This window comes from Aythya ferina (genome assembly GCF_964211825.1).
Source record: "Aythya ferina genome assembly, chromosome: 1".
In the NCBI taxonomy this organism is placed as follows: domain Eukaryota; kingdom Metazoa; phylum Chordata; class Aves; order Anseriformes; family Anatidae; genus Aythya; species Aythya ferina.
Genome location: NC_140296.1, coordinates 149389316 through 149400861, shown reverse-complemented (window position 1 = coordinate 149400861; position 11546 = coordinate 149389316). Strand labels below are relative to the sequence as shown.

The window sequence follows — 11546 nt, the reverse complement described above, 5'->3', positions numbered from 1 at the left end:
TGAAGCGCGGAGCAGCCGTTGGGGAATGACACCAACAGCGGTAACATCTGCACAGATTCAGCCGGCTCCACCATTTTAATGCTAAAAAAACAAGTGTGTTTCTAGACGAGGGTTTTGAGGGTTGATTAACAGGGCCCAGCAAGTCCTTGGCCACGCAACGAGTCAGTGAGGGGCGCTTCATTTGGGACGGGCAGTTGACTGTGGGGGCAGCTGATTGCAGGCGTGGTACGCACGGACTTGCACTCAAGCACTTGGTGGGCGGCCTGACAAGAGCCAGAACATCTCAGCTGACCCAAATACCCAGAAAACCCCGTTTTCTTCGGAAGCTATTTTTAACCGCGCTGCAGGACGGAACGAAAACAGTAGCAAAAAAATATATAAATATATACATATAAATAAATAAAAATCCAGAAGTAAAGCCAAAACTGCTGACTGGGAAAGCTCTGCCAGAAAACCTTTCGCACCCACCCACCGAGGCCAGGGCTGCCTCCGCCGCCCCTTAGGGCTCCCCGGGGGGGGCTGCGGGGCGCCCCTCTCGGCGGCGGCCGGGGGGCAGCGGGCGGGTGGCTGGCGGCCGCCCGGCCCCTTCCCTTCCCTTTCCCCTTCCCCTTCCCCTCCGCCGGCTGCGGGCTGCCGGTGGCGGCGGCGGCGGCGCATCACGGGGCCACATCATCGCGGGGGCCGCCCGCCGCTTCCGCGCCTGCTCGCTGCGGCGCCGCTCACCTCGCCCGCAGCTGTCAGCGCCGCGATGGAGCCCAGGTGAGGGGCGGCGAGGGGAAGGGGACGGGGACGATGGGGACGGGGACGATGGGGATGGGGACGGGGGTGAAGGGGTAAGGTAAGGGGCGGCCACCCACCCACCCAGCTGCCGCCCTACCGGGGAGAGGCGAGGTGTGGGGGGGGTGTCCGGGAAAGTTTCCCCGCCGGGCGGAGCCGCGGGGCCCCGGCAGGGTGCTGCGGGTTGCAGCGGCCCCGCAGCCTGCCCCCGAGCTCGGCCCCGGTGCTGTGGCCTGCCCCGAGGCTGCTCGGCACGGTGCCGGGGCGGTGGAGGCACTGCCCGCATCGCCCTCTTGGTGCGGGTCCCACCTGGCGCCCTCCAGCTGCGCCGGGGTCTGGTTGGGGTCGCTGGAAAAGCAAGGAGCTTGTGCCCGACCAGCCTGCGACCATCACCTTCTTCCTTCTTTCCCTTTTTTTTTTTTTTTATTAGTCTACGAGCTTTGCGATTAACGTGTGGTGACACAACGCTCGCGCTCTTTCCATCCTCTCCTGCCAAAACATAAGAGCTTTCTGTCATTTCCTCCGCTCCATCATTAATTCTCAATTACCTTCAAGTGGAAGCTGCAAGCACTTTCCCTAATTTCTGTAAATATTATCGTGCCTCCTGTGCTGCCCAGGATGCAGTCCTGTACTCTTCACTAACATTTGATCCTAGATTATAGACCACAATATTATTAGCCAGGCTCTGATAAGTGCAGCATATAAAATTAAATTATTGTTTAGTCTTAGTATCAGTAATAAATCATAAAGATACAGAGGGAAAAAAAAAAAAAAAAAAAGTCTTCTTGTATGTCTCTTCTACATAGAGTCCCAGCAGCTGTTAGTAGATATCCTAAGTTATCTTCGCTTTACCAGCTCAGTAATGCGGGTGAAAAGATGAGATTAGATGGGAAGACCTGTCTTGGCAGTATTCCCTGCTTATATTGCCTTAAAGAGATTATTAACCTGGAAGCATAATGACACAGTACGACTGGTAGACATTTCAGAAGGAAAAATAACACGTATCATTTTCTTTTCAAATACTTAAGGACATTATCTCCCCAAAACAATGTGAGGTCTGTATCCTAGTGCCTGAGTTAATAAGCAATTCATCCCTCCCTCATGATGATGGTAGAAACCTGTAATCAGGATCCCAAATAGTGCAGCTAGGACTCATCCAGGTAAGCACCTAATGGTTACTTATCTAAAGCAGTGCGCTACCTCTTCTGTTTCAAACTTCCCCACCTGCTTTTGATGGTCTGGATGTGATTTGCCCGACAGTTTTCGTGCTGGCATTCCGTTTGGGTGATTTTGCAACCTGACCGCATTTCACAGCCTGCCGCTTTGTTTCTGGCTCTGTTTTGGTCTCTTTTAATTGAGTTGCCTTAAAAGTGCAGAGGCAAACCAAATCTTTTTCTGACAGCTGCTTTTCCCTTCCTCGGGGCAGAAATCGAAAGCTGCCATGTTCAGGAAGTGAAATGCAGCAGTCTGAAACTTGTCTGAAAATTGAGCCTGAGGCTGGCTGCTCTTCCAGTGTCTTCATTATTTTCAAGAAGGCATTTGGAGGTTGTTTCATCTATTTTTTTTTCGTCTCTTTTGCAGTTGATTTAACCTACAGCTGCCAAAAAATAAACACCATATTAACTAGTATATCACATAATATTTTAAAAAATGGTACGTGATGCCTGTTTATCTGCTGTGCACACAACGCTTATTATTTTTCAGCATGTTTTCCATTTTTTCATCCCAAACACTAAGTATCCGGTATAAATAATCTTAGCACACACATCATCTTAGGATTTGGATGCTACAAACTGGTTAATAATAATACAGTCTGTTTACTCTGTCTATATGCTGAGGTGAACTGATGTAGCTTTCACTTTCTGCTGATACTTTAACCAGGACATGGCAGTGTAAATGATTAGCCATAGCTGACATAAGGATGTCAGGGTGATACCAGGAATTTGTACGTACACAAGACATAACAGTGGAAAAGAGGCCGTGCAGATCCTGTATCACCTTTGTAAATCTTATTCTGAACCTACAAAAAATCCCCTAAAATGGCACATTCCAGACTTCAGAATCTCAGAACTGTTGGGGTTGGAAGGAAACTCTGGACACTGCCCCATCAGCCACTGCTGCTCAACGCAGGGTCAACTAGGGCAGGGTGCTCTGGGCCTTGTCTGGTTGGATTGTATCACTGAGGATGGAGACTCTGTAACCTGCTTGGAACAGTGTTCAACCACCCTCACAGTGGGGAAAAACAAAAGGAGGAAGAAAAACAAAAACAAAAACCTCTTTTATATGTATATGTATAAATATAATTTTAAGTGTTTAAATTTGTGTACATTGCCTCTCATCCTTTCACTCAGTACCACTGAAGAGTCTGGCTTCAACCACTCTCACCAGTTATTTGTACACTTGGCAAGATCCCTCTGAGCATTTTTTTCTTGGTGCTGAACAGTTCTAGCTCTCGCAGCCTCTCCTCACCTATCAGATCCTCCCAATACCCAAATCATCTTCATAACCTTTTGCTGGACTGGCTTCACCATGCCCATGTCTCACTTGTACTGGGGAGCCCAGAACTGGACACAGCACTCCAGACGTGTTTCACTATGGCTGATCACTGAAATATTGTCTCCTTCCACCTGCTGGCAGTGCTCAGCCTGGGATGCTCTTGACCTTTCTGCAGCAGGGGCATGCTGCTGGCTGAAGGTCGGCTTGTCCTTCAACAGGGTCTTCTCTGTACAGGTGGTTTCCAGCTGCTGGGTTCCCAGCCTGTGCTGGAGTGTGACCTTATTTCTCCTCACTATCAGGACTTTGCATTTCCTGTTGCTAACCTTCATGAGATTCCTCTTGTCCCGTTCCTCCAGCCTGCCAAGGTCCCTCTGAATGGTAGCAAAGCCATCTCATGTAATCTTCTTCATCATATCTGTCTATAGACATGTCAGTGACCATTTCATCATAATTATCCCAGTGTTGAATAGGTGGAAGCAGCCCATGAAGGGAAACGAATCAAACACTAGATATTCAATAGCTACACAAGCTGGTATAGAAAACTATTTAAAAACACTTATCAACATCTCCTCCATGAAACTTACATATGGTGATTTAAATTTAAAATCCAGAAACACCAGGATCTCTCCTTAATTAATAAATTAAATTGGAGACATGTCTCAAATGATGAAATCCTAACCTCAGTTAAATCAGTGGCAAAATTCCCATTGCTGTACATGTGCATGGGATGCTGACTGTTTTGAAGAGGAGTGTATTACAAACAAGTGTGAAAATGAGCAAAGCTAGAGTCTTGAATTTTCTCTGGAAGAAATTATCACATACATAGTCTGTTGTCCAAAGAAAGGCCCTTTCTAAGGTAGTACCTGCCAGTTTATTATGTCAACATATTAAAGCTCAGTATTTCATTAATGTTTCATATAACATGCCTGAATATCCCTTTCCAAGGCTTGTTCTTGTACTGAGAGGTGTTTCTCAGACACGTTTAAGCTATGCTGTTTTATTGTAAGCCACATAGAAGTGCAGCATAGAGATTATTATTGCCTTAAAAATTACCTGCAAAAATTGTTTGCAGCTTATAGGAAAAACAGGTACTATGGTATGATTAGATATGGATCCTGTGAAAGCTCTCAGTATTATTTAGTTTGGTGTTATCTTTTCATTTTGTTAGCCAGACCCTGAAAGAAATCTGAAAATTAATTTTCCCAGCCTTAGACTTCAATAAATATTTGTTTTAGCCTGACACAATGTTGACTTTAGAAAAGTTTTGTATTCTGTGCTTCAACATTCTTCCCTCTCCTGCTTTTTCTGAAGGTACTTTAAAAAGTACGGTGATTGTTTTCATGCTTTGAATCAGCCGTCAGCAGTCTAATTGCTGTACGATCAAATTTTTAGCTGCAGAACCCAGTCGGTTTAGGTGCTGGGAAGGTGTGTAAGAGCCTCCTTGATATGCTTCTGAGAACTTAATCCTGACTGAAGCAATGTTTGGGTAATAACGGAGACAATTCTTGCTGCCTCTTCCTGAACAGTGCCATTTTCCTCGTGATCTTCACCTTCCTCAGATGTGACAAAACCAATCAAGTCAATCAAAGGTGAAGGATGGAAAAATCTGATAACAGTCGTGTTCAATCTCATGGCTGAAGTATGAGAGATTTTCCTGAGGCAGCTATCCGTTTCCAAAAATCAGCATCTCTTCCAGCTGGTGGTCCTCTGTATTTTCCACACCATCTCCTCCTGCCTGTCCAGTTTCAGCATCAGACATGCTGTCTCTGTGTGTGTATTTCAAAAATTGCTGAATGCATTAGTTGTATTAATTCTCGTGGAGAAAATTGCCTTGTTGTGTGCCAGATTGCTAAGTGTCTCACTTTTCAGGAACATGTCCTCAGCACACAGCAGGGTATGACTGTTTCCTATTTGTGTGTGTCTGCAAGAATGAGAAAGAGAGGTGAATAACACACAGTAATTGTTATGTGGTATAAAATGAATGAAGGAAAAGAAGGAACTATTAAATGTAACTATTTAGGAAACAATAACGAGTTGGAAATGATTATATTCATCCTCTGGGCAGAGCTCGTTATTTTGCTTGTAGGCAGAAAGACAAGGTGTCCTTTCATTTCACATATAACATGCTGAGTATAATAAAATTGAGGCTGCTTTCTGACTTCTCAAAGGATCTTTGTCTTTATCTCTTTTTTTTTTTTTTTTCTTCTTTATTACTTCACCTTTCTCTGTAACCTCCTGATTATATGGCAAGAAACCGGATTCACTTATCTCCTCACATTTTTTGATGCAATTTTTGATATTTTTACCTTCTTTATTTCACATGAGTTATTCTAGTAGTGCTCGCTCCTTTACCTGGCTATATCTTTTCTAGACAACACAATAAAATCGCAATTGTTCTTGTCAATGATAAAGCTTCTTAGGGACTTCTAATCCCTGAGCTCATGTTGTTCCTTAGATGTAGTAGGTACAAGCATTTTGTAGGTACAAGCAAAAAACTAAAACTGCAGCAATATTAGCATCCTGTAACTCAGAATAAAATGATTGTATCAGATGACATTCGGAAGATTATCTGTGCTGGAGCAGGTTTTTAGAAACAAATGCTTACATTCAGAAGGCTTCAAAGTTATTTCCTCTGTTTATGCTCTAAAGATGTAATTACTCTTCATTGTATATTTACAATAATACATATTTACATATTTTGTAAGTTTTCAGTTTGTCTTCTAAAGTTCTCATTTTTTAGCATTTACCATTACCTCCTTTTGGCACTTCGGGTCTTTTTGGTAGGAAAAATAAAAATGACTGTCATCCAGACTGCTTTGTACTTTCTTATTTCAACTGTTAGCCACCCAGGCCAGCCTCTTTCCCTGTTTATAACTTTTACAGTTGACTGGATCATTTTTCTGTCCCCCTTCTTTGTTCTTTTAGGTGTGATTTCTATTTGTTAATACTCTCTCATATTAAATTAAACCACAATACCCCCAAAAGATCTATATCTTAAAAAAATAGAAAGTATAGACTTTAGACTTACAAAGAGAAAACCCCATATGGTATAAGGATATGGGCAATTAACCCAAATATTTTTGGCTGGAGTTCCAGAGAAATGAATAATTTCCATGAGTCAGCGGTCTAGCACTCTGCTGATGTGACCGGAGGACATTGGAGTAACCACAATGACAGCCAGACTCTGCCTTGTGAAAGCTATTGGGAAATTTTCTCAATGTATTTCCCTGGGAATGAAATTAAATCTTTAATTTCTTACTCCTCCGCTCTGCCTCAGACAAAAAAACTAAACCCACCACCCCTAAAAAACCTTAGAGTGGGGCTGAGTGGGGCTATGTGGCTTTTATCTTGGACACTTCCCGTTATCTTCGTTCCACATCCCATTCTTGAATTCTTTCGTCTCTAACCTGGATGCTTCTTGTGATCGACTGAAAGTCACCTGGCTTAAGCAATCTTATATTTTCTCTGGGCAGAACTCATCTGCTGCTTTGCATCTTCATAAATCAGCTGGGAACCTTCAGCACCCTGTGTTACAGCCTTCCTGAAACCTTGATTTTCCACCATTTCCATGAACTTCTCTCTAATTCCTCTTAATCCTTCTACGAAGCTCTGCTGTCACAGATGCTGATAATAGTTAAGCTGCTAGTTTAATGACACATCTGCTTGTCTTTTTTTTTTATACACCTTATATTTTCTTTTACTTTCTTTACTTACCCTTGTTTGGGCCAGGCAGAAACCAAATGGCTCCTTCTTGTTCTCTTTCTGTAGCACATAACCAAGCACCATTTTTGACTGTGGTTAGAGCTCCTCTGGGATAGCAACAAAGGTCATTTTGTTGTTTTGTTCCTCATAATGATGTGTGTGGAAACTAGAATTGAGGCCTACGCGTTTTTATATATAACAAAAGGTTCAACATAGCACAAACTACTACAGAGCGGCAAAAAAGATATTTCAGGAATCTTGGTTCCTCTTTTTGACATGTAGAAAAAAATGTTGGTTTTGTTTTTCTTGCAAAATTCAACTTCTTTTTAAATCAAGCGATAAGCTCCGCTGTTGCTTTTAAAATATTATTTTCTTGGTCAGAATTTTTCTTGGATAATGCAATCGGTAGAGGAAAAGTCTTCATGTTGAGTCTGAGTCGTCTCCTCACTGACAAAAACCAAACAAGTAATTCTGTAAGCAGCAGGAAATTTGAAGCTGACTTGCTGTGGCTGTATGTAGGCAAATTATCCTAACTCACATTTGAAGGTGCCTTACAGCAAGGGCACCAATCGGGTTCTCCTGTAAGGCTGCTAGTAAGTAAAAGCTTTGACATCTCTATTTTCTGTCAAATGTAATTGAAATTGCTTCAAAAATATTGAATGATTTAAAAACATTGAAATGGAGAGATGGGAAGTATAGACATCATAACATATACATGATGTTAGGAGCCCTATTTTCTTAGGAAAACGGATAAAAAATCCTCCAACCCTAAACTATTTATTTCTATGTCCCGCAGTTCGTAAAAATGTAACTTTTTCCAACTTTGCATAGATTTTTTTCTCTTGAGCTTGTAGAAATGTGTTATCCAACATTGTATTAGTTCAGTCTGCCCAACCTTTGTTCTTTGTTTGTACCAATGATTTACTTGTGTTCACAGAATCTAGTAATAAATACAGGTCAACAAAACTTGGAGAAAAATGAATACTGTTGTACTTCTAGTCAATTACTGTAACTATTATTGCAACATGAAAACTAAAGAAGAGGAAAGCAAAGTGGCTTGTGATGGAGGAAATGTCAAATGACTTGAGACTGCCTATATATTATTGTTTAATATTCTACCCTAACAGCAATTTGAGATCAGAAATAAATGCACATTAAATCACACTAAGCATATAAGATATATTGTTTTTGGATGACTTGCGGAAAACAAAACAAACTGACCACATCTGGTCAGTAGATTGCAAGTAATAATATTTTAGTGGTCACTAGACTTCAGAATAAAGTATATTTCAGGAAATACATGCAACCTAGTGCAAAATTATATATTTTTTTCTTATTTATCCTAATTCCTAACAATTTTTGTTTCTAATTTTAACTAAAATTTAGTATACCATATTTATGAGTATAGTGCTGCAGGTGTATTTTTAAATCACTGGTATACTACATATACTAATATAAACTTAGCTTATACACAAATATAAGCAGTTGTAGTCAGGGAGTTGGTCTGAATTTCACTACTGCCTTCTTTCCTTGTTATTGTATTATTTTCTTTAAAAACATCCAGCTTTATTTTATATATAGTATCTCTTTATATTTAACCCAATTTATATGCTTGCTTCAGAACAAATTCAGTAAGTAAGATCTTAAATCAGCGTGCTTTTGAATTGTATGTGCCCATATTGGCTTGTGATCATTTCACAGGGCTGAGGAGCAGAGGCTGTCAATACATGAAGATTGTGTCACCCAGAATATCACTTCAGGCTTACCACATCTGTTTTGAAAGGTGTTTTTTCCCCTTTTTTTCTGTGCTCCCTGCCAGTAGCACAGGGTATGAGGAACAATGGCAGCACCACAGTGCATCATGTAGGCTCTGTTTTACCACACCTGTGCAGCTTCCACAAACAGTTTCCTCTGGGGACCTACTGCTTTCAAGGCCACTGGAAGCCTAGGACTAAACACAGCACTTGCCTAATGGCTTGACTTCTGGACTTTAAGAAGGCAAAAGTTGGGCCCTCACCAATTCACTTACAGTCCACGTTGCTTTATCTTTCTCTCACTGGAAAGTACATTGATTTGTGAAACCTCCTCACCAACCAATTTTCTCTTTTTTCCTTCTAATTTCTTTCAGCTTAGGTAGTTGAGGGTTGGAGGAGAGTGGCTTGTCTACAAACACTTGTTTTGAAGAGATAGAGGGTGATTTAAAAATTTACACTAATATCTTATGCCTTCTCTAGAGATTTAAAATATTTTCAAGTTTTTATATGTACTTTTTTTTTTTTTTCCAGATCCAGACTTGCTTATGGAATCGTTGAAGATCTAAGATCTCTGAAAAAAACTTTTTGCATGCAAAAATGGAACATTTTGGTTTATCTGTTTTAAAATTATCAAGCGTGGCAGTTGATGACTCATCTACAAGATTTCTTTGCTGACGTCTGAAGAACAAAGTGCTTTTCCGACCTGTACTTCTGTAGCACTATGACTAACTGTAAAGGCAGATCTACCATTGCCAAAACAAACAGCAAAGTTCATGACAGAGAAGGTTTTGTAAACTGGACCATAAATTTTAGTACAATTCAGTCTGATAAATTCTTGAATTTGCTTTTGAGTATGGTTCCTGTGGTTTACCAAATAAACCAGGATGAAAGACACAAAAAAGTGAATGGTATCTGGCAAGATGGATTACAGCCAGCAGGACACAATTATAATGTTAGATCTGACCAGCACACAGAGTACCATCACTTTGCAGAACCAACTTTCCATGGAAGTAATGGACACAGCCCAACTAGCTGTAGCCCTAAATATGATGATTTTACCAGTTATAATTACTGTGATGGAATGGACACTTCAGAAACAGATGCCATGCTGCAGGAAGACAACCTGTCTAGTGACAGTAATGAAGATATTATTGTGGAAGGGAGTAGAAAACAACCCAAAGAATCTAGTAGTATTATGGCATTGCAGATACTTGTACCTTTCTTGCTAGCAGGATTTGGAACTGTTTCTGCCGGCATGGTTTTGGATATTGTGCAGGTTGGTATTTGCTTTGGAAGATATTTTTTTTTACAGGTAATCTGTGGGTGTTATAGTTCTAAGGCATGATAATGTAAATGTTCATTATATTTAGGGGTAATTAGGTCTGTGTAAGATTCTGGTCTTATGAACTCCTTTCCCCCAAAAATTGTCTTAAACAGTTCAAATATTTCATTTGGAGTCATTCAAGACTTGGTAAGAGTTGTTGGTTAGCCACAGTGAGCTGGCAAAACAAAACACAAAAAAAATTGTTACCATCTGCTTTAACTGAAGATAGAAATATAATCACAAACATGCATTGGCTCAAAATTTGTTCGACAGTAATAAATGTATTCAGCTTTAAGTGGAAATTATAATTAATTGTGACGCCACAATGCCTAGGTGTTTAAAAAGATCGGAGAATTTATTTTATTACCCCATTTCCATGTGTGCTTCAAGTCTATGCAATTTCTGATATAATGTGCAGATCTGGTCTATGATAATGCGTATGTGAAAGTGTGCATTAAATTCATATAATGAATGAAATTCATAAGCAGTGTATTAGAGCTTTTTGAGTATTCAAGTGGAAGTGACTTTTTTATATAGTGTTAGGTATACAGAACACTTGAAGTTAAAAACATTATTGGTGTGAACAGGGCTGCAAAGTCACTTCCACCTTGAAATATAGTTGTGGTAGATATGTGCTAGCAGATTTAACTGATGATAGTTATTCAGGATTAAAATAAAATACAACTTTCTCTGAATTTTAAGAGTTACATTAATAATATTTTTAAAACCTGTTTTGGAGTTAAGGAACATTTTTATAGGAACATTATATCATAGAGAACATTTTAAGAGTGCTTTCTAGCTTAACACAGTTGTAGGTGTTTGCAGCATTTCAGTAGAGTTAAAAATAAAAGTTGCCTATGAAGTATTTTTTGTGCAGTGATACTTGAAGAAAATTCTGAAGAAAGTAATAGCTAAGGAAGGCTTAATGGACTAAATTACTTTCTTGCCTACTCTTTGCTTTTTGGAGGCTATATTTGCTTTTATTTCCTACCTTATTTTTTTTTTTCAAAACCAGAAATTTGTTGTAAACACTAATCTAATACATTCCCTCTTTCTGTATGAGTAGCTGCACAAAAAAATTATTCAAACAGATGAAATAACCACACTATTCAAACTGAAAAGACAGTAGAGAAATCAATCTGGTTTTGCTTTGTTTCATTCTGTCTCTATAAATTTCTTTAGCTATACTTAAAGTTCACTTGAAGGAAGAGGTGACCATTTTTTAACTTTTGGTTAGTCCATAATTGGTAAGGCAGTTGCACTAGATGATCTCTTAAGGTCCCTTCCCTTCCCTTCCCTTCCCTTCCCTTCCCTTCCCTTCCCTTCCCTTCCCTTCCCTTCCCTTCCCTTCCCTTCCCTTCCCTTCCCTTCCCTTCCCTTCCCTTCCCTTCCCTTCCCTTCCCTTCCCTTCCCTTCCCTTCCCTTCCCTTCCCTTCCCTTCCCTTCCCTTCCCTTCCCTTCCCTTCCCTTCCCTTCCCTTCCCTTCCCTTCCC

At 40.6% G+C, this 11546-nt stretch overlaps 1 protein-coding gene across 2 annotated transcripts in view; it reads left to right on the top strand.

The window, feature by feature from the left end:
• The first annotated feature begins 524 nt into the window (after positions 1-524).
• Positions 525-11546, top strand: part of SLC41A2 (solute carrier family 41 member 2) — a 58368-nt gene continuing 47346 nt past the window's right edge. The window contains exons 1-2 of one of the 2 annotated variants that reach the window (XM_084505507.1): positions 525-759; positions 9261-10005. In XM_084505507.1, the coding sequence (XP_084361633.1) occupies positions 9451-10005 (555 nt within the window). In that variant the 5' untranslated portion in view covers positions 525-759; positions 9261-9450. Of the gene's footprint in view, positions 760-1814; positions 1938-9260; positions 10006-11546 lie in introns of those variants that run through there. The other variant, XM_084505508.1, reaches the window with a different exon arrangement.